General features: G+C 39.4%; 1 protein-coding gene across 2 annotated transcripts in view; it reads right to left on the minus strand.

Annotated features, from left to right (window-relative positions):
• Positions 1-3,289: 3,289 nt before the first annotated feature.
• The window catches only part of STS (steroid sulfatase), a 175,833-nt gene continuing 155,302 nt past the window's right edge, over positions 3,290-23,820 (minus strand). For both annotated transcript variants that reach the window (XM_008059069.2, XM_008059068.2), the window contains exons 9-10: positions 19,696-19,817; positions 3,290-4,111 (exon numbers count right to left, since the gene is read on the minus strand). In XM_008059069.2, the coding sequence (XP_008057260.1) occupies positions 3,735-4,111; positions 19,696-19,817 (499 nt within the window). In that variant the 3' untranslated portion in view covers positions 3,290-3,734. The remainder of the gene's footprint in view (positions 4,112-19,695; positions 19,818-23,820) is intronic.

Below are 23,820 nucleotides of genomic sequence, written 5' to 3' on the forward strand. Positions count from 1 at the left end.
CTCTACCAGTCTCTCTATGGACACTTTTTGCCTTTTTATGAGAATTGCTTGATCCAACAAGAGCCTATCATAGTCCCAATGACCTTCTCACTCCTACTTCTTACTGCTTTGGAGGGTTTGTTCTGACTTTGGTATGGTTTTCCTAAGGAATCCAGTTGAAAGAAAAAAGAAGAGAACAATATTTTTAAATCAAATTTCTATGTCAAGTATCTGTAGAGCAATGCAGTTGTTTCACCAGGATAGGGTTACTGCCATAGGGCCCATAAGGATTATGATGTCAAAACGTTAAATATTTCTTAGTTTAAAAACATATTACATAAAAAATAAAACATTAACATTGCATTTTACCATTGTGTTGGTCCAAATGCCAATATAATCTTCGACTCCCAATGTTAATATTTTTCTTCTGATCTTAAAAGAGACAAAACATGTTTGTGGGACTCAAAAAAGCCTTAGAGAATGTGCCTAACCAGTAATAATCTGGCATTGCCCCACCCTCCATTCATGGAGGTCGAGGCTATTTTATTTCTTATTTCTCTCTGCATCTCTCAGCCCCTCTCTTGAGCTAAGAAGGGACTTGATAAATTTTTTCATAACTGAAACTTGTATTCCCCACTGCTTCACACTGTGCCTGAGACACAGACTCTCCACGTTGTTGAATTGAATCACATTAGAAAGCATGGAAGTGGAGCACATTTTTAATTGTCAAGGAAAATTTTTATTTTAACTTTGCATTTACATGTTCTAAGGAAATTTTAACTTGATGTGATCATTTTGAAGACAGCATTTCCCAGAGATAAGTTAAACATTTTTTTGTTTGTTATTTTTCCCCTCCACTCTTCATTGCATGTCCTTTGGGGAAATCTGAAAAGTCAGCTTCCTTTCTCGAATCCTTAGTTTTATAGATACGTAGATTGCAAGCTAGCTTTTCCTGCAGGGTTGCTGACCTTGTAAAACGATGCCTATGTATACATCACTAAACTGTTTACTTAACTCCTAACATCTATGTAATGCTGGGAATATAAAGGCATTTTGTTAAAGAATTTGTCTAAAGCTTCAAAACCCACTAAGATTTGGTTACAGAACTCCAGAGGAAATATCAATGGGCGGTTTTGAAACAAGTAGCCATGCCTTAGTTATTAAAAAGAAAAGCAAAAAAACACAAAACCATGCCTTTAAAGAAGGTTTGTTAGATCTCTCTTGGACAAAAGAATTCAAATTTCCTGTTATACATTCAAAGCAAAATTTTCAGATTCTAAATAATTTGAAATCTAAGATAATTATGGCTATTACAAATAAAACTGATTTTCAAATGCCCTGAAATATAATGGTGATCTCAGTAATTTGAGGCACTTTCAAGTTCGATAAATTTGCATCTAGAGGTATACTTTGTCCTTCATATGCTGTTAACATTTCACAGATTAAATAACTAGTTCTATACACTAATAGGCATTCATGTGCTCTATAAAAGCTCTTCAAGTTACTTAATCCTCCAACATACATTCTCATATCATCAAGTATTTTCAGAAAGTCCACTTGTATTGAATGTGTCAAACATTGAGTAAATATTGTTATCTCATAGCACATGTTCATAATAATGCCTTAAAATAGTTTCTGCGGCCTGGCTCGGTGGCTCAGCCTGTAATCCCGCGCTTTGGGAGGTCGACGTGAGTGAATTGCCTGAGCCCACAGGTTCGAGACCTGCCTGGGCAACTTGGCGAGACCTCATCTCTACAATAAATCAAAAACTAGCCGGACGTAGTAGCGCGCACCTGTGGTTCCAGCTACTTGGAAGGCTGAGGCGGAAGGATCGCCGGAGTCTAGCAGGTCGAGGCTGCAGTGGCTGGGAGCAGCCACTGCACTCCAGTCTGGGCAACTGAGTGAGACTCCAACTCAAAAAAAAGAAAAAAATGGGGTTTCTGCATGATAGTATCAGCAACAGTCCTAACATCATCAGTATGCTAGTACACTCTTTAATAAGAATGCTTTCTAAAACAAGATAACAGATTCTCCACAATTTCTAGAATGATAATTCCCATTAAAAGGGAGAATCCTGTTTGCTTTCCTTCTTTTGTCTTTTCAGTAAAGAAAGCCAAAAATTAAAATCTGAAGCAAAACTTAAAGAGAAACTGGTGAAATGCTGCTGAAACCCGGAAACTTCCCGAGGTTGGGGAAGGAATAGAAGAAATTATAGCTAACTTTCAGAAATCCCAAGTCACTGCTAACATTCTCTGCTCATCACCAAGTGGGGTCCAAACATTCCATTCACTTGCACGGTCTTGAAATTGAGAAAATGCTAGGCAAATGGGAGGTGCTCATACAGGTGCACAAAAGGAGTGAATGGGTAGGCAGGTGAATGACAGCTTCTCTCCATTTATCCATCAAGGAATCCAATCATATGGTTGGAGAATGTCTTGTGTCTGAAAAAGTGATCGTCCTTCACATTCCACAGTAGAGGAGTCTTAGATTGCCTGATGGCTAAGACTATGATACTATTTCCAGCTGGGCTGCTATCCGCCCAACTCCTAGGAGACCCATCATGCACTTTCCCTGATTTACTGGAGCTTGGGGGAGATTGAATTAAAATAAAATCGTGTATCTCATTGCGAATTGGAGGCATAGATTTCTCAGCCACAGAATAAAACCATATAAAACAAAAGAACTGGCATTCACTACTGCTCACTCATTGCTCACTTCTACCTAGAACTAAAGATAGACATGCTTACGTAAATAGATCATGAATTGCTTGTGTTTTTTTTTTCCTCCAAAATATCAGGAACTTCCCATGCCAAAGATCCTGAATTATGTTGGAAGAGATATCCTGAACTATAGCATCTTCCAAGTGGTCTTTTAGTTCAGAACTTCCATTCACCAAAAAAAGGACCTCTAAATATAATACAATAAATTATGGGATAGAAATCAATTCAGGAGAGATTTGTCTTGGGCTTGTTGTTACCGAAAAGAAATGGAAACATTCATTGTGCAAACAAACCAATTTGTGAATCTCTATTGTTTTTACTTAAATAGTGACAAACCTCTAGGTCCCTATCTTAAATCTTAATATTCTCGGGGAAAGAAATAAACTGTGTATATATAAATATATATGTATGTGTATGTTTATATGTGCACATATATAGTGAAAAGCATTTAATATGGCTCTAATACTAATAATAATGACTTGCCTTCCAATAACCAAATCAGAACTTACCATCATCTATTTTTGGTAAAGAAAATTGTCCTTCATTTACTAAAAAGTTGCATATGTAAAGATTTACTAAAGTATTTTTTATTTGATTGTCTTTTTTATTGTTGTGTAGGGAATCATGGCAATTATTGTATAACTTCAGATTATGGAGAAATAACGACTTATACCATTGATTATGCATCTTTGCTGAGGGGTGGATTAAGGTTACCTTCTATTCCTTCCTGTTATCTGTCTGTGCTGGTGTTAGATGTTCTCATGTCAACATCCCTCTACCTACCCACTTCCCTGAGTCCAAGAACTCTGGCCATGGAAGGCAAAAGTCTATCATTTTCCTCTCTGTGTAATGCAGACCTTATCCCCCACCCACTAGTTGAATAACTGTTGAGCTCTCACTCAAGCCCTCAGGTGATCAAATTGAGAATCGGTCAAAATCCAAGACTCAGATGGAGTTACCTTTACCAGTGCTCAGTGTATTCAAAATGAAGATGGCAAACTTAACCACATGCATCTGTCTGGTGCCCAGACATAGTTAATGGCTCACTCTTTTATCCTGCTTTTCTCTGTCACACTGGCAGGACAGACCAGAGGATGGACAGCAGAGCTGAAGCCAGGGCTTCCAAAGAAGGTTCCCCAGTGACAACTGGTTGGGGACCTCTGGCAGGGTCTTGGTGTGGTTGTCCACAGCTTCCTGCATGACTTTGAGGATTTCATGGAACCGGGGCTCAGTTATCGGAGTTAATACATTCCTCTCACTTGGATCTTTGGAAATATCAAAGAGCAAAGGTGGGTTGTGATGGGTGACAAAATTCCCAGAACAGAAGCACACATGCGTGGAAAAGCATCCGTTGGAGCCCTCCGTTGGTGTGAACTTGGGGGTGAAGAAAAAGGCCTTCCAGATGGATGTGCCTGTGGTTTAAAAAAAATGGAAATGGCATTAGATGTGAATTGTCACTGTATGTACCACAAGCAAGAGAGTAACACAGAGATTATGGCATCACGTGCTTTAAGATGGTGAAGACTTATCTTCAAGTAGCAGGCATTGAGTTAATATGTACACAAGAGATTATAAAGCCACACCTAGAGGTACATACACAGCTACCATGAACTTGCTAGAGTTTATTTTCTTAGGTTTTTCTTTTATAAATCTTTTGTAGAGACAGGGTCTTACTATGTTGCCTAGACTGATCTTGAACTCCTGGCCTCAAGTGACCTTCCTGCCTTGGCCTCCCAAAGTGCTGGGATTATAGGCATGAGTTGTCATGCCTAGACAGTTTTCTTAGTTTTGATATAGTCAAATTGTTGGACCAATAATTAAATGAGGCTAGAACTGAGGGTGGAGAGGGACTGAAAATGGGGAACAGAGATAATCTTTTGGGGGTGAAGGAGATGTTTAAAATTATAAACCGGGCTCGGTGTCTCAGCCTGTAGTCCCGCACTTTGGGAGGCTGAGGTGAGTGGATTGCCTGAGCCCACGGGTTTGAGACGCGCCTGGGTAACTTGGTGAGACCTCATCTCTACAATAAATCAAAAAAATCAGCTGGATGTGGTAGTGTGCCTGTAATTCTGGCTACTCAGAAGGCTGAGGTGGAAAGATCGCCGGAGCCCAGCAGGTCGAGGCTGCGGAGGCCGGGAGCGGCCACTGCACTCCAGTCTGGGCGACAGAGTGAGACTCCAACTCAAAAAAAAAAAAAAAATTGTATTGTGACTAGGGTTTCACAAATCCATAAATTTAATAAAAATCTGTGAATCAGAATATCATGGCATGTACTATCTTAATAAATGTTTAGAAATTCCAAATTAGGTGAATTCATTACCACCAGAATAATATGGGTAGTTCTGTAAATGTAAGATCTGTGTTCCATTAAAACTCCAAATATTGAAATTTCTAGAAAAAAACTGACTTACAAGCAAATAATAATTAAGAAATCACTGACTCATTTCCTGTTTATTGGACAAAGTTATAATTTCTGAGGTGCTGTCTGCTCCCAAACACTTTCCAAGAGAGGACTAAAACTGCATCTTGGGTATGAAAAATGTGGCAGATAAAAACAGAATTAAAATGCATAAACCAAATAGAATTCGGTGCAGAATGTGAATATGCTCATAGCTTTTTACATAAAGCGGAAGAAACATCCCACTCAAAAGCACCATATACCTATGTAAATCACTCTGGTCATCTGCACACATAATGGCATTAGTGACTTTGGTAACTAAGGGAATTTCATGATTAACTGATCAAAATGCAAAATAAATTAGTGGACTCCCTTTAAACCAACAGTCACTGGTGTCTGTGTTGTCCCCAGATCGTCCCTGACCTCAGACAAGGTTATTCATAGGAAAAGTCAGTCTCTCTGTCTGATTTTTTTTCTAAGAAGAAGCTTGGAAACACAGGGCAAGCAAGGTGAGTATGTTCTAGATGAATATATTACAGAGCATTCATAATGAGATGCCTGCAGTCTGCAGCACAGTTGATTCTAGGAGAAGCAGGACATGACATCTGTGCACTTTACATGGGCTGAGTGCACCTGCTTTGTAAAGATAAGGTCAAGCTGCCACACAGATATGCCAGGCAGAAGGAAGAACTTCGGGACTTGGTTACTGTCTCCAACAGAGTTGAAAAAGGCAGTGGGTAACCTTAAGATGCTTTACATCCACTCCTCTTATTCCTCTTTCTTCCTGGGCATGAGAGATTTCCTTCAGAAGCTTTTTTGGAGACAGGCTGACAGAGCCCGATTTTTGCAGCCACTTATAAACCCTCGTCGGGGTCAGTCGAGAGAAAGTCCTTACAGAGCGAAGCCAGCCAGGAAGCTCCTCTTGTTCTTGCTCCAAATGCTGCAAATCTGGAGGGCGTTTTGAACTTGACATTCGAGTCAAGCCTCAGCGTGTTTAAAACCCCAAGAGAGTGCAAGCTCCCGGAATAAATTCATTTTAAGGGCCTATATTTTCCACTCGCTTTTGAAAGCTGCTCGCACAGATCCCGTTATTACCTCCTGAGTGCCACCCTCCCCAGAAGTGAGCTGGAAGATCGATGGCAGGCCCAGGAGACAGGCTGCAGGCAGGTTCCCAGGGAGTGGCAGGGTGTTGCTGAGTAGTACCGACAAGTGTAGAACTAAGAACTAATTTTTCTAAAGAATTACTTAGCATGCTCTGGGATTGTTTGCCTTTTTATCCTCTAATTTGAATTTTTACAAACTTTGTTTAAAAAGAGATTGATTTCTCTGTGTTGTTTCTCTGGACCACTATGGATTGCCTCAAATGAGAGAAATGGAACTACATTTTACTGTACACAGGTCCACAAGAAAATTTAGAAACTTGTTCTGTCACTCATTAGGAACCGAGGAATCAAATAGCTAAAGGTGTCATTTTAAAGATAAAGAGCAAATCCCAGTCATTTGGGAGAACAGGAGGCACCTGCCATCATCTTATATGTTAATTGGTATATTTAGTCCAGTATTCCAAAATTATTTTGATAATTTATTTCATCCTGGACATCCTCCTACACTAGAAAAATGCTGTATTCTTTAAAAATGTTCCTTCATTACTGTATTTGAAAAAAGCTTCATCTACTTCATGAGAAGAACTCTGAAAAAAGATGTTTCTTTCTCATCACTGTAACAGATAAATATTTTGACCACACTGGGAACTTAAATTCATTTTTTTAAATAAACTTATTTTTTATTTTAAAATTGTGGGGTACAGTTAAGGGTTAGATATACAAATATACATCGTTCAGGCACCCTTGTTGATAAGGGATGTCTCCCTGTCCCCAGACAGATACTGACTACTGTTATTAAACTCATTTTTAACTGAGATTCAGTAACCTGGGGAAGGAGTTATTAAATTTTATATAAAGAACTCAGGAAGGCCAGGCATGGTGGCTCAAGCCTATAATCCCAGCAATTTGGGAGGCCAAGGCGAGAGGATTGCCCGAGTCCTTGGGTCCAAGACCAACCTGGACAACATGGTGAGATCTTGTCTTTACAACAAATAAAAAAATTAGCTGGGTGTGGTAGCGCACGCCTGTAGTTCTGGCTACTTGGAAGGCTAAGGTTGAAGGATTGCCTGAGCCCAGCAGGTCAGGCTATGGTGGCCAGGAGTGTGCCACTGCACTCCAGCCTGTGTGACAGAGTGAGACTCCAACTCAAAGAAAACCCAAAAACCAAAAAAACAAAAAAAACAAAAAAACAGAACTCAGGGAAATTAAGGCAGACAGGTCGGTTTGTTTAAGTATCCTAAGTAGTGATGAGGGCAATAATAATTCTATTGAGGTTTTAAAAATGCTCTCAGCAGTCCATAGACTGAGAGACAAAGCCCTAACATCTAGGATGTTACAAGGAACTCAAACGTGCCGAAAAAAACCAAACAACTCAGTTACTAAGTGGGCAAAAGATATGATCAGACACTTCTCAAAAGAAGACATACAAGCAGTCAACAGATACATGAAAAACTGCTCAACCTCACTAGTCATCAAAGAAATGCAAGTTAAAACTACACTGAGATACTATTTAACTCCAGTCAGGATGGCTATCATCAATAACTCAAAAAACAACTGCTGCTGGAGAGGATGTGGCAAAAAGGGAAAACTTCTACACTGTTGGTGGGAGTGTAACTAACTAGTACAGCCTCTGTGGAAAACAGTGTGCTGATTCCTAAAAAATCTAAAAATCGACCTTCCATACAAACCACAATCCTCCTACTGAGAATATACCCGGAAGAACTCAAATCACTCTATAAAGAAGATACCTGCACATGTATGTTTATCACAGCTATGTTCACAGCAGCAAGAACATGGAACCAACCATGCTGCCAATCAAAAGAGGACTGAATAACAAAAAAAATGTGGTACATATACATGATGGAATATTACACAGCCATAAAGAAGGACAAAATCATGAACTTCACAGCAACCTTGATGGACTTAGAGTCTATAATACTGAGTGATCTTTCACAGAAACAAAAAATTGAGTATCGCATGTTCTCACTCACAAGTGGACCTTGAACAATCATCGTAATACTATAAGAAAAGGATTGGCAGTAGCGGGAAACTGCCAGGAGGGGAGCAGAGAAGTGGGATTGGCAGTAGAGGGAGTCTGCCTGGGGAAGCGGGGGGCACACCTCATCAACAACTATACCTGCATAATGAACATTTGTATACCTATCCCTGAGTTGTACTCCACATCTTTAAAATAAAAAAATTAAAAGTTAAAAAAAAAAGCTCTCAGTTGGCCAGGCATGGTGGCACACACCTGTAGTCTTAGTTAGCACTTTGGGAGGCTAAGGCAAAGAGGATCACTTGAGGTCAGGAGTTTAAGACCAGCCTGGCGACATAGCAAGACGTTGTCTCTAGAAAAAAATCGAAAGAAATTAGCTGGGCATCGTGGCACGTGCCTGTAGTCCCAGCTACTCGGGAGGCGGAGGTATAAGGATTGCCTGAGCCCAGAAGGTTGAGGCTATGGTGAACCATGATTGTACCACAGTACTCTAGCCTGGGTGACAGAGTAAAATTCTGACTCAAAAAATAGAAATAAAAATAAAATAGAATATGTAGAAAATGCTCCTAAAAGGTAAGAGAACTAATTGTCACAATTAACAGTTAAAGATATCATTGATATATGATAGAGTACTGCTATGCCACTATACTATAACAAAATGTTTAGAAGCCACCACCCATCTGGTGAAATATAGTTTAGCCACCACTAAAAAATGTGATTCAGCTTATGAGAGAAGAAAGTTAGTAGTGATTTGACAAAAAGAACATTGAATTCAAGTGAGAAAATTTGATGCCCAAGCAGAATTCTCCTGAGTCAGCATCCTCCACGAATAAGACAACTATTTTACTAAGAATATAATAAACTACAAAAGAAACTAAACAAAGAGGACTCAGGTTCCCGGGATTCCCTGGGTATCAGTGGGGTTTATGACCCTGAGACAGGAAGACCTATTGTGATTTCTGCTACTTCAGATTGCAGCAGTTCAGGCATAGGAATTAGGTGCCTGGAGGTCAGTTGGCAAGGAACCCCCAAAATGAACACACAGGCTCCACAAGACCAAAAAGACAGAGGTTGAGACAGAGGGTGCAAACCTGAACTTTAGTTAAGTACTATTTTTTAAAAAAACAATATTTGTATCTAGCACGTGCTCCCTCTTGACCTCTTGGAAATCACTCTGCATTGCATACAAATTCTAACAACATCCTCCTGAAAAGGGTCCTCGATGATTTATCTGATCTTTATCCCTGAGTGCCCTGAGTGCTTCTGGCCTCTCAGAATGACACAGGACTCTCATCTTTACCCTGCATGCTATATTTAGTAGCAGTCACAACACTCCACGACAGAGCTCAGTAGAGTCCAGGCCCCAGGACACTCACCTTTTCAGGTCCCTGTGAATTTTCAAACGCTGCCTTGACAATATCTCAGAACTATTGTGTGAGAGAAAACCAAGCCAAGTTCAGAAAGCTCATCTTATGCAAGTAAATATAGATGTGACACCACAACAGACAATCAGAGGCATCATGTGAAGTGACTGTGCTATTTCATACCCTGATTCGAATCCAGGGTGGCTTAAGGGAGGTACCCCCAACCTGAAACTTTGATGTCACAAAAACAAGACTACTCCTCTCTCCTAATTCAACTGTTTCTGTACATTCTCCAGCTTCCTTGAAGTTGAGGAAGCTGTATGGTCAGTTCTGGCCAAACATGAGCAGAACACATGGTGTTTTTTATAGGCCATAGCACAGAGGAGCTGTCTCTCCTGCTGGTAACATTTTGGATGATGGGGTCTCTGTCAGTGTGGCCCCTGGAGGACTCAAGATGCCTGAGACCTCTCCTTCTAGACCTCTACCTCTCACCATTGACAGGCATTGAACACATAGCAGTAGTTTCAACTAGGAGACATCTGGCCATGTCAGGAGATATATCTTGTTGTCATAGTCTGGATGGGGTGGAGGAGCTGCAAATTGCTGGGGGGGTGGAGACTAGGGATGGTACTCAACATCCTACAGTGCACAAGGCAGTCCCTACCATAGAGAAGGAACTGGCCCTAAATGTTAATAGTGTCCAGGTTGAGAAACCCTGTTACATAGCAGGAGTGAGAAAAAACCTCTGGGCTGAGTCTCTGAAATGCCAGGGCTAATGGTTACCATAGCACGATTTAGCCACTCCCCACACATACACGCTCTCAATTTAAAATATCAGATAAAACAAACTTCATTTTTGACAAAATAAGTCAGAAATCAGACTGAAATAGACAGTTCTCAAGTCTAAAAGAATGAATGAAAAAGCTCTAAAGGACAGAAACTCTACCAAAGAGCCATGAAAAGTATAGATTGAGCAGAGACACAGAAAAAGTGTTTGCTCTGCTCTTCCAAGAAACATATGATGGAGAAGTGGGGGTGCCAGGGGCCTAAAGACTTCCTTGGTCTAGGGGAGAAGCAATGTCTTTACAAAAGAGTTAGATACATTAGCCTTTCTCAGTCCGATGCTATGTGATACTTGCATAGAGAAGAAGGGAAGAGAGACAGAGACAGAGAGAAAGAGACAGAAAGAGATAGAGAGAATGCATAGGCCAGAGGATAGGGGCTCCGGTCAACATTTTGCCTGCTACTCACTTGGTTAAGGGAATAACTTCACACATCAACAGTTTAGGTTCAACTCTGAGCTCTGTGATTTCCTAGCTCTGTGATACTAGATGTAAGATGTACTCACTTCTCTGTGTCCCAGGCTGCTCATCTGTTAAATGACGATAGTAATAGTTCTTGCCTGGTGGCATTGCTTGGAGGATTAAAAATCTCATTTCTATACCTGATGCTCTCAGAAGGGTGCTGGGTCTGTAGTAGAGACTACACATGAGTTAGCTGTGAACATAAAGCTGCAGCCAATCCACGCAAAAAATACACTGGTTTCCGTCTGCTCTTAAATCTGTTGCTGCCATAACACGTCTTCAGACATTTTTCTTTTCCACTCAGTATTCTTAAAGTATATGGAAACCCAAATCTAAATGGCTTCCACATATTGACTGTTAATGTATCACTCAGATTTAGACTTTCCTTGATGAATGTTCAACAACATTGAACAACTGTTAGCCTTGGTGAGATTTAGTTTAGACATTTGAAGGATTACATGTATATATCATATAACACATACACAGATATTTTGGGGTTCCAGTCTTGGCAGCATGCAGCTCTACTGTCATCTTGGAGTTCTTCAAGAACCACTTCACATACTGTTCTGTTTTTCCATTGTGAGGGACACACATCCAAGAGATCCCAGACTTGCCCCCTCAGTAAGTTTACAGAGATATCTGAAAATCCATCCCATGATCCCTAGGTTGCTCTCACAATACACCTCAAAAATTATTCAATATATACTCCTATCTTCATCTAGACACCCCACGCCAATGCTCTAAATCTTTTCTTAGACCCAAATATCTTATAATGTTTCTGCATCTGGAGCCACCATAGGTCATCAGTGTCTTATAACTCAATACACACAAATTTCCCATAAGTATCTTGGCTCCCAGCTCTCTTTCTGATGCAAGGCTCACTTCTACTCCTTCACCATAGCTCAAACCTCTAGCTATTTAGCCTTGGGCTAAAGTATAATAGATAATGTTTCACCTGCTCCCTGCAAATGACTGTGTTGGAACTCACGAAACAAAAACAGAAAGAAGAAAAGGAAGAAGCTCCGTCAGCTCAGAGCACCTGCTTCAGATTCAGGCAGGTTGAGAGCAACCTAATTGATGCCTGAGTATTTGAGAGCAAAATATTTTCTTCCACTAAGCTTCATTGATTGCATATTAAGGTACAGAAATAAATAACCAGTACAAAGTGAGTGAGTCACATATATGAGATGCTTCACCTTTTCTGCTTTGCCTCTATTAAAATTCTACCCATCCTTCAAGGCCTTAACCCATCCTCTTCAATGAGCCTGTATAAACTCACAGCTCAAAGTCACCAGTTGTCCTCTGTTCCTCTCACCAGCTTTCATTACTCATCCAGCCCTTGAGGTCTTCCATCTCTTGCTAGATTAATTCCTCTCTGAATTTAAGAATTGCATCTCTCACATCTCTTAAATGTATAGTACCTAGTGTCTTTCATATAATAGATGGCCAATTAAAAAAACTGTTGAGTAAATTTAAAAATGAAGAAGACGGGATAGCAGAGTGACATCATGGAAGCATCCTGAGCCCATAAAAATGAAGATGATGGTCATTAGCTGGAAAGGACTGAAAGAGAGGGGAAAGCCAGTTGTCACCATGAAATCTAGCATGGCAGACAGTAAGTCGAGTGATTTCCACCACCTCTCCTTGAAAGTCACCCAGAGTATCCTGCTCAAAGTCATGCAGCATGAAAGATGAACAGGAAACACCAGATAATGGTATCTGGTCATGGCAGATAATTGAGCAAGGAAGGCAAAGATCTTGGAACCACATTTGTCTTGGGATCTCTTGGTGTCAAAAATGGGCAGTCATCAGGAATTCATGGGGAGAGCACAAGTTGCCCATGCCTCCAGATAATAATGTTTCATGGAGAGACCTGAAAGGTAGACATGAGGGCAGCTGAGAGAGTGTGGGTCAGGGACAGAGCCAATGGAAGGGAGATAAGAGCTGGAGACCTTGAGGATGGACACTCTTGGAGAAGAAGAGGATGTGAATGAATAGTGGACACAATGTTTGGAGGCACAGAGATGCCCAGATACACAGTCCAGCAAAGGAAACATCTTTGTGATTATGAGTTAAGAACGTATTATCATAGGGAAAGTTGTTCCAATTAACAGGGGGACAGTCCCTGGAAGCAGACTATGTTGGTTGCGAATCCCACCTTTGCCCTCAGTTGTGGCTGTATGCCAATAATATGACCTTTAACACCTCTTTCTCTCCATCTATAATCATTAGAAGAGATGGCTAGCTGTTTCCCCAACTTCCCACAGTCATTAAGTGTTCCCCTGAGCACATGGATACACAAACTCTACTTTCCAGACTCCCTTGAAGCTAGATGTGGACAGGTAACTAACTCCTGGCCCCTGAGAAGAATCTGGATCTTTTCCTTAAGAGAAAGTTGACATGCCCTCTTCTCATCTTTTCCATCCAACCACCATTGTGCCGCTCTTAGGGTGAAAACAACCATCATTTACCACAAAGATGAAGTTGCTGCAACTAATAGTGGTGGAAGAGAAGCTCAGATCTGCACCCCAGAGATTTTGTAGACCATTACCTCTTGACTTCACTCCTGAGATGGAGATATAAACTTCTGTATAATGTAAGTTACCCTTTTTCTTTTTGTTGTTTTTGTTTGTTTTTATTTTTCTGTTATTCATAGACAAATGTGTAACTAACAAAATCATAATCTCTTTTAATTAGAAGCATTATATGAGATATTAAATGCAAAGTGCTTGACAGAGTATGGCAGACAGTAAATATGCAACAAATGTAAGTATTTATTGTTGCCATTTATGTCTTCAAAATATATGCAATGGTCATAAAAAAAGACGATGAATTTCGAGAATATGAGATTAACAAAGCAAAGTCTGTAACTACTATAAAACATTTTTGTATAGAAGATACAAAGGGAGGAAAGATACAAATAGTTGCTAAATATTCCATGCCCTGGTTAGAAGTAAAATGTCTATGTAGAAAATACCAGCTCTGATAGCCCATGAAAGCAAATCAGGAGGGGGGTTAGAGACATAAGCAGACATGTTGGGAGAACAGAGAGATATCCCGTGTTGAAGTCAAAGAAAAGAGATGTGCAAAATACTGTAGGAAATCAATGAAACGGTAGGACTGAGATTGTAAGGGGAAAAGATCAGAAGTGACCTATGGTAAAAAGATCAGACTAAGTTGGGTGCCGAGCTTAGATTAAATAGGGTATTTGAGTATTCAGACACACTGGGTTTTTGGTTGGGGTTTTTCATTGTTATTATTTTCTGGTTTTTTAGTATTCAAGAAAAAAGATTCAATTTTGATTATTTTGCCTCTATAAGGAAGTAAGTTTGCATTGTGACAAATTAATAAAACTAATGACAAATACTTTTTCACCCATGGTGTTAATGTAATCTTAAGTCAGACAGATTACAACTTTAGTTGAAAAGTAAATGTCTATCCTAAAAATTGCCTGATTCTGTCTTTAAGATAATATGAAGTTCCATAAGAAAACATATGTTTAACGGACTACATTGGGGAACATAAAATCTATTTAAGAAGTTTTTTGGTGTTTTTTTTTCCACTAAAGGAAATAAATGTTTGGGAAGCTACTAAGCCTGTTAATGACATGTTTGAATGATAATGATACAAAATAAATTAAATTAAAATGTTAAAAGTTCAGGAAATCTTTTTCCAACTTCCTAAGTCACTGCTCCCAGGTTGTCAAAGCAAATTCTATTCTTCTCAGGACACCATCATTCTGTATTGCTACAATTACCAGTATGTATGTTGCACCTTGCTTTAGGGACTCTATAGGCATGCAAATAAAATAATGGATAAGTGCCTGATTTTTTTTTAATGTGGGAATGCAGCACTTGAGGTATTCACAAAGAAAAGAGAAATACTAATACTTAAAATATACCCATAAAATGGTTTACATGTATATGCTTTTTCTTAATTGCTACAAAAGTGATGGTAAGATGAAAATAAGTCCTTTTGAAGGTAAGCTGAAATATGGAAACGTTCTTGGTGAGCTTAAATTTGGAAATACTGAATCTCACATTAGTTCATCTGTATCCCTCAATATTTTATTTCTGACCCTTTAGATACTACCACTGATAATCAGACAAGGAAGGGCATCTAACGAATACACACTAAAATTACTAATGAAGAGGAAAGCCAAGCATAGCCTTTCTGTTGCTCGTTAGCTAATGAGATATAAGCAGCTGTTACTGGAATTGCTTCTCTTTTATTAGGTATTTTTTAGAGGCAAAATTAATTTTTTAATTAAATGAAAATTCTTAAATAGTGAACAATGCAAGTATTTATTCTTACTTACCATGCCAATGCTAGTTTTTATTTTAAACCATTACTTTGCTCTTATTTTGAAAAGAAGCTACCTTTCAGAAAGTTGGATCTGAACACATTCCTTCAGAATGAATTCTATTTTCCTATTTCTTTTTGTTGTAATTTTTATTTTTATTGTTTTCTTATTTTGTATTGATACATAGTAGATGTACATATTTTCAGGGCATGGGTGATCATCTGAAACATTCCTATAATCAAATCAGGGTGATTGAGATATCTATCACCGATTAACATTAATTGATTGTACATTTCAAAATAGCTGAAAGAGAAGAATTCAAATGTTCCTAGTGTTATAATATCTTTAAATAAAGCTTTTTTTAAATCAAAGGAAATAAAAGTTTCCAATAAACTTAAATTGAAAATGGAGCAGGATTTATGGGCCTTGCTGGTTCAATATGAGGATGTCTACATTCTTCTTCAGGGAAAAGAATGGTGTCAGTGCTCTGTTCCTCTGAACTAATTTTTGTAGCTTCCTGGAGAGTCTGTTTTCTCACAAAAGCATGACACTTCAAATAAATGTGACTTTTAAAAATAGACGGTGAGCCGGGCTCGGTGGCTCAGCCTGTAATCCCGGGGTTTGGGAGGCTGAGGTGAGTGGATTGCCTGAGCCCGTGGGTTCAAGACCCGCCTGGGCAACTTGGCGAGACCTCATCTCTACAATAAATCAAAAAATTAGCCGGGCATGGTAGCATATGCCTGTATTTCCAGCTACTTAGAAGGCTGAGGTGGAAGGATCGCCGGAGCCCAGCAGGTTGAGGCTGCAGTGGCTAGGAGCGGCCACTGCACTCCAGTCTGAGTGACAGAGTGAGACTTCAACTCAAAAAAAAAAAAAAATTAGCCGGGCGTGGTAGCACACGCCTTTAGTTCCGGCTCCTCGGAAGGCTGAGGTAGAAGGATCGCCGGGCGACAGACTGAGACTCCAAAACAAAACAAAACAAAACAGAACAAAACAAAACAAAAACAAAAACAACAAAAACAAAAAAATAGATGGTGAAAAGATTCCATACATATTTGCAGAAGATGTTTTAAGCTATTATGTACTAAAGTGCATTGCATTCCAGAATACATCCATAACTATTCCACAGATTTTGGAATGACCAGCTGGTTTGGGGACTCTCCCATTAATGTGAGCATTTATTTCATAGACTATGTTCATCAGCTTGAATATCCTGGCACCAAGTACCTACCCACCTTCTAAAACAAATTCCATCCATAAAGTCAAGTTGTCACTTCATTGAATTTTTAATAACACTAATTCATATGTCAAAAGTTAAAGGAAAAAATTTTCATACACATTGAATTGTAAATTTTAGCTCAAAATTCCCATTTTAGTGCAAGAAAAGTTATCCATGTTACAATCATGCTTTCATGATTTCTTTTAAAATGCAATAGGAATAATAATATCAGGTCATAATCACATTATGTCATTAATCTTGCCAAGACAACTAAATTATAGAGAAGATATTGTATATAAAAGTTAAAAGAGATTCATGTTTTAAACAGGTGGGAATGGAATACTACCTTGAATATTTAAAAAAATAAGTACTAGCCAGGCTCAGTGGCTCTGCCTAAAATACTGTGCTTTGGGAGGCTGAGGTGAGTGGACTGCCTGAGCCCGCGGATTCGAGACCTGCGTGGGCAACTTGGTGAGACCTCATCTCCACAATAAATCAAAAAATTAGCCGGGCATGGTAGCGCGTGCCTGTAGTTCCAGCTACTTGGAAGGCTGAGGCGGAAGGATTGCCGGAATCCAGCAGGTCAAGGCTGCGGTGGCTGGGAGCGGCCACTGCACTCCAGTCTGGGCAACGCAGTGAGACTCCAACTCATTAAAAAAAAAAAAAAAGTAGCTGGGCTCGGTGGCTCAGCCTGTAATCCTGCGCCTTTGGGAGGCTGAGGTGAGTGGAGTGCCTAAGCCCACGGGTTCGAGACCCGCCTGGGCAGCAAGACCTCATCTCTACAATAAATCAAAAAATCAGCCGGGCGTGGTAGTGTATGCCTGTAATTCCTGTTACTTGGAAGGCTGAAGTGGAAGGATCGCCGGAGCCCAGCAGGTTGAGGCTGCGGTGGCCGGGAGCGGCCACTGCACTCCAGTCTGGGTGACAGAGTGAGACTCCAACTCAAAAAAAAAAAACAAAAAAACAAAAAGATGTATGGAAAGTGTTCCATGGAGTCCAGATTTATTGACAAGCTCCTACCAAGATAGATATGAGATAATCTATGCAGACTCACTCAATTAGTATTAGTTTGAAATCTGTCTTCCCTACTTGACAGGAAGCTCCACATGGGTGAGAATCACATTTTCCTGATGCATTCCCGTGTTCCCCGCACTTTGCACAAATATCAACACATTATGCTGTAAGATGTAAGCAACTCCTAAATAGAGAATTTTGTGTTTTGCTCACTGACCGATGCCCATGCTAGCACAGTACGTTCCACATAGTAGGTACTCAATAAATATTTGTAGGAAAAATGAATTGATAAAATGCTAAATAACTAAACACTAAGCCATGCATGAAAGCTAAGACAGCAAACATGCTTAGTGAGTTTCAGATAGCATCTGAAAATAAATCATAAATGATTCATAAAATTCATGTTTTCACAAGACCCTTTAGCTTGATGAACGATTCTAGCCTTGAGTTACTGTGATTTCTCCTTTTTGGTTGCTGGTTCAAGGCAGAAGAGTTTAAGGAATTGCATTAAGAGGACATGTTACTTGTGTCTAAGAAGCAAATTTTACCCAGAGCAAGTTGCCTATCAGAAACTGGGTCTTGTTTTTCTCACTTACTCCTATTTTCTGTCTCTTCCTGTCCCTTTTCTCTTTACTCCTCCACATAATGTGTTCTTCCAGCCCCTGATTCAATATGTTCCTTCCGGCTGTATTAAAATTCAATTTTGCAAGGTTCAGGACATGATATCACACTTCTTTAAACACCTTGGAGTCACAGAATTTGTTCTTTACATTCCTTACAAGCTCCATGTAAAAAGAAATTGGGAGCCATAGAGCTCTTCTGTATTTGAGGGCTCAGACCTCAGTGCTGTAAATTGATCTAACACAAACCCACAGTATTCCTTAAAAGATTAGGAATTGTGGCCATATTGATGAGATATGGGAACAAAATACTTCCAGGTCTAGATTCCCAAGCCCATGTTTTTTGTTGTTATTTTGTCTTCTAAAACATATAACAAGAAAACTGTCCAGATTTAAAATAGAAACTTTGAAGCATAAACCTGGTGTGATTTTGTAGCTAATGAAAGCGTTGTAATTTTATTTTTAAAAATTGTAAAAATAAAAGAGAGGCTGTTGTTTCAATGATAAGTCTTTGGTAAATTGGTTAGGTGAGTAGGGTAGAGAGAGAGATTTGTTAAAAAAAACAATATGAGAATCACCCTGAGCTTAAGAAGAAACCAAAAGCTGGGAGGTCACTATATGACCAGGAAGCCTAATTTCGAGGAGCAGATCTCCAAAGCCCCCTAGAGAAAAGGGGAGTTTTGCTTCACCTCTGAAAAGGGAACTGAAAGTCCAGCCTCAACAGCTGCCTGTAGAATGTACAATAGTTGTATAAATGGCTTGCTTTCCATTGACTCCCAGGCATCTTAATGATAGGAACATTATTGTAATTCTAAGCTTCAAGGTTATGAAAGAAATGTCTAAAATCTATAAACACAACTAGGATTATAAATGGGATGCATTTGTTGGAAATACCACTGCAAAACCAGTATTGGAAAATCCAAAATTAGATACTGTTAGAGTACACAATTTAAAGAACCTTTGGTTTGGGAAATATGATAACATCGAAACATTTTAACTTTACTTTAAATATCTAAATTGAGCAAATATACACGATGAGTGAAAACATACAGATTCAGTGAGTCATGATCCATCATCATTGAGGCTGGGGAAAGAAAATTAGGAAACATTTAAATGCCATTCATTCATTCTCTAGCATTTAGCATAACGCTAGAGGAGTGAAGAAAATGCTTTGAGGGCAGGCTGAGGAGGCCACTTTGCAGCGGCATCTAGGGGAAATAGATACATACCCTCCAGGAAGGAAGAGGCCATTAGCCCTTGCTGGCAAAGGCATCTGCAAGTGTGCAAGCACAGCAATGCACAGAGCATAGGGGTGTTTGGCTGAAAACCCAGAGTGAGATGGAAATGCAAGAAATGAAGGTGGGCAGCTGTGGACACAATGAAGGAAAGGACTTCAGCACCACCATTGAGAACTGGGAGCTTCCTCTGCTGGAAAAGAGAAGTCATCAGCAGTGATCAGGGGGTATATGGCACAGTCCCATGATGTCCTGCCTGGACAATGGTGTGACCAGAACGATAAGAGGAGTGGAAAAGAGAAAAGAGGCTAAAACAAAGCCCAGTCACACATGGAAGCATCTGTTGGCTTCTCTAGAACAAAGCTTTCTTTTAATTTCATCTATTCTCACAGCATAGGTTGCGTGAAGTATGAGAAGCATGGAAAGATCTGTGTACTCACTGTTTTGAGGGTGCCAGCGCACAGCGTTTAAGTAGGCATTGCAATAATGGAAGAGAAACTCGTGATCGGATTGTTGACTTTTCCCTTCAAGCAGGGGCATCAGATCATGTCCATCAATGATCCTGTGGGATAAATCAGCTGGGCATCAGGGGTTGAATGAGCCATATTGCCTTTGGATTAAAATGCCCTCACTTCTGAAATGTCCTTATGAACATACAAGATCATGATGGAGCTCCATAGTCATGGATAAACAATTGATAGAAAGAAGACTAACCCCACCTGGGTGCCATATGCAACATACTGATCTCAGCTCGACCCATGTATTATCTAATTAAATCTCCAAAGAGCATCATAAGTTGAGACAACTGTCTTCCCCATTGTAGAGATGAGAAAACAGAGGCACAGAAAGTTTAAGTAATTTAAGATAAAGTTATCCAAGATCATGGGACTAGTAAAAGCTGATGGGATTGTAGCCCAGGTGATTTGGCATTCACACTCTCAATTATTCCCCCCTTTGTTTCTCCAAAACTCAATTTTCTGTCTCTTGCCTGAAGAAAGGGAGCGCTTAATTCATGAACTATATATAGATCTACTTAAAATAAGAGAACCTGACACTTGAGTTTAAGAAAAAGATAATATATAGCATGAAGCAACTTGAATAGGATGGATTTCAATGAAAGCAAATTTCTCCATCTGAATGGATTAATAATTGATTAATGATATTATTAAATACTCTGTGGATGAATTGCTCTTGAATGAAAAAGTATTGCTCCTCTACTATTGGGTATCTAACTAGGCCAAGAAGGGGAACTTTCCAGATTGCAAACAGTAAGACATACACAATTGGTAATGAGCAAAATAAAATTTCTTGAAGTTTCAATAATGGGAAAATGTGTAAAATTTTGTTTTGAGTTAAATAAATTAACAGCATCCTGAGAAATTGAAGGCATTGATACCATTACATTGCTGCTATAAAAACAAGGGGCAAAGAACTATTTTGAAAGGGTGAGTGTTGAACTTGAGGATTTTCTTTGATTAAAAAACACTATATCTCTGTCATCTCTTATTACAAGGCATTTAGAAACTTGGAGTTCAACATGGCTATATAATTTGGGTAAGCATGCTTAAGAGGGACTGTGTCCCTTGAGCTTTCTTCTCCAGTTTATTTTGGTGTCACTAACAACCCATAATGTAATTATAGCCTTGTTGCTTAGCATTTCTCTGGACTCAACCCTTGTTATTAATCACGCGCTCCAGTCTATGGACTGAAAATATTCTATTATCATAAGTTAAAAATAAGAACAAAAGACAGGCTTGGCTCACTTCCCAAGCTTACATTCCTGTTAACCACAAGCAGAAAAGAAAGAAACATGGTAGAGAGAGTTCTATTCAGATGCAGCAAGTTCCTTGAAATATTGCTTCCATCCTGAAATGGCAGTTATTGTGCTTGTTTCTTTCAAATTCCTTTCAAGAAAGACTCATGCCTTTATAATGTGAGAGTCTGAATAAGGTTGAAAGAAAGGAAAAGGTGAGAGGGGAGGTGGGCAGTTATGAGAATTAGACCATGAAAAGCCCCCAATGGTGAAAAACATTTTGACAGTGAAAGACAAGGGACAGAAGGTTTCTATCCTCTCCATCACGCCTAACCTCCATGTGGAAACAGGGTCTTTCCGTGATTCCCCAAAAGTAAAATGAAATCCCCATTTCTTAGATACAATCTTGATCTTTAATTTTTAAATCTTGGGCTATTTTTCCCTTTACCAACATAACTCAATATGTGATTTAAGAACATGGCAGATTGAACTGCTTTCTTAAAATTAGTATTGAGTAACTGAAATTGGCCATGGTAATATGAAGGAGAGATTTAATTTTAAAAAATATAAGACTCAAAGTCTCATAAAAATTTTTCTTACAGACAAAATGTGTGAGTTTATTTTAAAGAAGGAGCACAAAGTCTATTTTGCAAACTTCTTTTTCTTCAGAAGTGGGGATAGACTCATTTTTTTAAATATCCTACACCTAGCATGCTCTTTCCTAGAAGCAGGCAATAAATCACGCTGCTATGGAAAGCCACCATTTAACAGTGCTGCAGAAATATGGGCTGTCAAAGGGAGACTCATTTCTGCCATGAAAAATTGAAAGTGACCCTATTGAGCTAAACTTTTAAGTGGTATCTAAGCTATCAAAATACTTGGGATTGTTTTAAACCACTTGTGGGATTTGCAGTTAACTGTGGCAATAACTTGGAGAACAGTGCACTTCCCTTAATGCTGCTAGTACGAAAATGTTTTTATAATGTCATGACAATGCCCAATCCACTTTCAACATGACCCAAAGCATTGCTGTTTTCTATGGATGTAGTCTAATGGAACTTTTCCTGCAAACTACTTCAAGTTTTTGTGGCAAGTTTGCATAGACAGCTAATGCTATAAAATTGAGTGAGTTCTCTTGTAGTATCCTCACGACTCTTGGTAAAAAACATGTTATTTTTAATTCAGAGCTGAGATTATTTTCTTGAATTCCTGGCTGCCAATGCCGATATTGATATTAGCAATTTGTTTACAAGGTACCATCATTTTAGAATTTCAGGTCAAGTTACATAGCATGCGGACGATTTTCACATAATCAAAAAAAGCATGTTCTGGAAAACTTCCTTGAAGTACAATGGCCTCATTCTTCCATGAATGTGCTATGCTGAGTCTCAGCTATGAGCCTTTGAACATCCTTGTCTCTCTACCTTCAATGTCCTTCACACCTGCCCTTTGCATGGTCAACCCTGGGAAGGATCAGAGGATCGCTAGAGAAGGAAAAGTTTCTGTGGGGGGGGGGGGGTGGAAAGAAACAGAAGAGACAGTCTTGGGGACTGATAGCTAATTTGGGGTACAATGTTGGTAAGCTAACTGTATGATATCCAAAATAAAGTGGTTTTAATGTAGAAAGTAATTGTTAAGAAAACATTTTTTAGGATAAAGTACATAAACCTATAATAAACTAAAGGGAATTCTAAGCATCTGGAAAAGTTATTTTTAAAATTTAGAAAAAAATATGTTGATATGTACAAACATTAAACCCTTTGCCATATTTGAGTAGAAAGTAAGATCAATTAGAAGTGGTTGCACATATAAGGTTGGAATTGTTCACATGAGGAGAGTCAACTTTTATTCTACAAAAAAGACATGAACTAGATATAGTTCACTGACTCTTTCATCTGCACTGCTCTGTTGAAAAGGTCTTCTGTAGTTGCTTAGGTATAAGCAAATGTTACTGGAAAAAGTTAACTAAATCCCTTCCTTGTCTAAATTGGGGGAAAAAAAGTCATTTCTGTATAGACCAATAGGAACAGGATAGATATTCTGGAAGCAAAACCTCAATTTCTCAACCAACTCATCTTCCAACACAGCCTCCACCAACAACCACTGGGGAGAGGAGAACCTATTCAGTAAATGGTGCTGGGAAAACTGAATGACCACATATAGAAGAATGAAACAGGACCCCTACCTATCGCCATACACAAAAATCAACTCTAAATGAATCAAAGACCTAAATGTAAAACCTCAAACTAGTACAATCTTAGAAAATACAGGAGACATCCTTACAGAAATTGGAATGGGCAACCAATTCCTAATCAAAACCCTCAAAGTCCATGCCATAAGAAATAAGATAGACAAGTAGGACATCATCAAACTGAAAAACTTCTGCAAAACAAAAGAAACCATCAAGAAGAGTGGGGAGACAGCCCACAAAATGGGAAAATATTTGCCAACTGTATATCTGACAAAGGCCTAACATTCATGATTTACAAGGAACTCAAACGTGCCAAAAGGAAAAAAAAATAGCCCTATTAAAAAGTGGACAAGCCGGGCTCGGTGGCTCAGCCTATAATCCCGCGCCTTTGGGAGGCTGAGGTGAATGGATTGCCTGATCCCGCGGGTTCGAGACCCACCTGGGCAGCGAGACCTCATCTCTACAACAAATCAAAAAATCAGCCGGGCGTGGTAGCGCGCACCTGTAATTCCGGCTACTCGGAAGGCTGAGGTGGAAGGATCGTCGGAGCCCAGCAGGTTGAGGCTGCAGTGGCCAGGAGTGGCTATTGCACTCCAGCCTGGGCGACAGAGTGAGATGCCA

This window comes from Carlito syrichta, unplaced genomic scaffold (genome assembly GCF_000164805.1).
Source record: "Carlito syrichta isolate Samal-C Ts95f unplaced genomic scaffold, Tarsius_syrichta-2.0.1 Scaffold303684, whole genome shotgun sequence".
NCBI classification, from domain to species: Eukaryota; Metazoa; Chordata; class Mammalia; order Primates; family Tarsiidae; genus Carlito; species Carlito syrichta.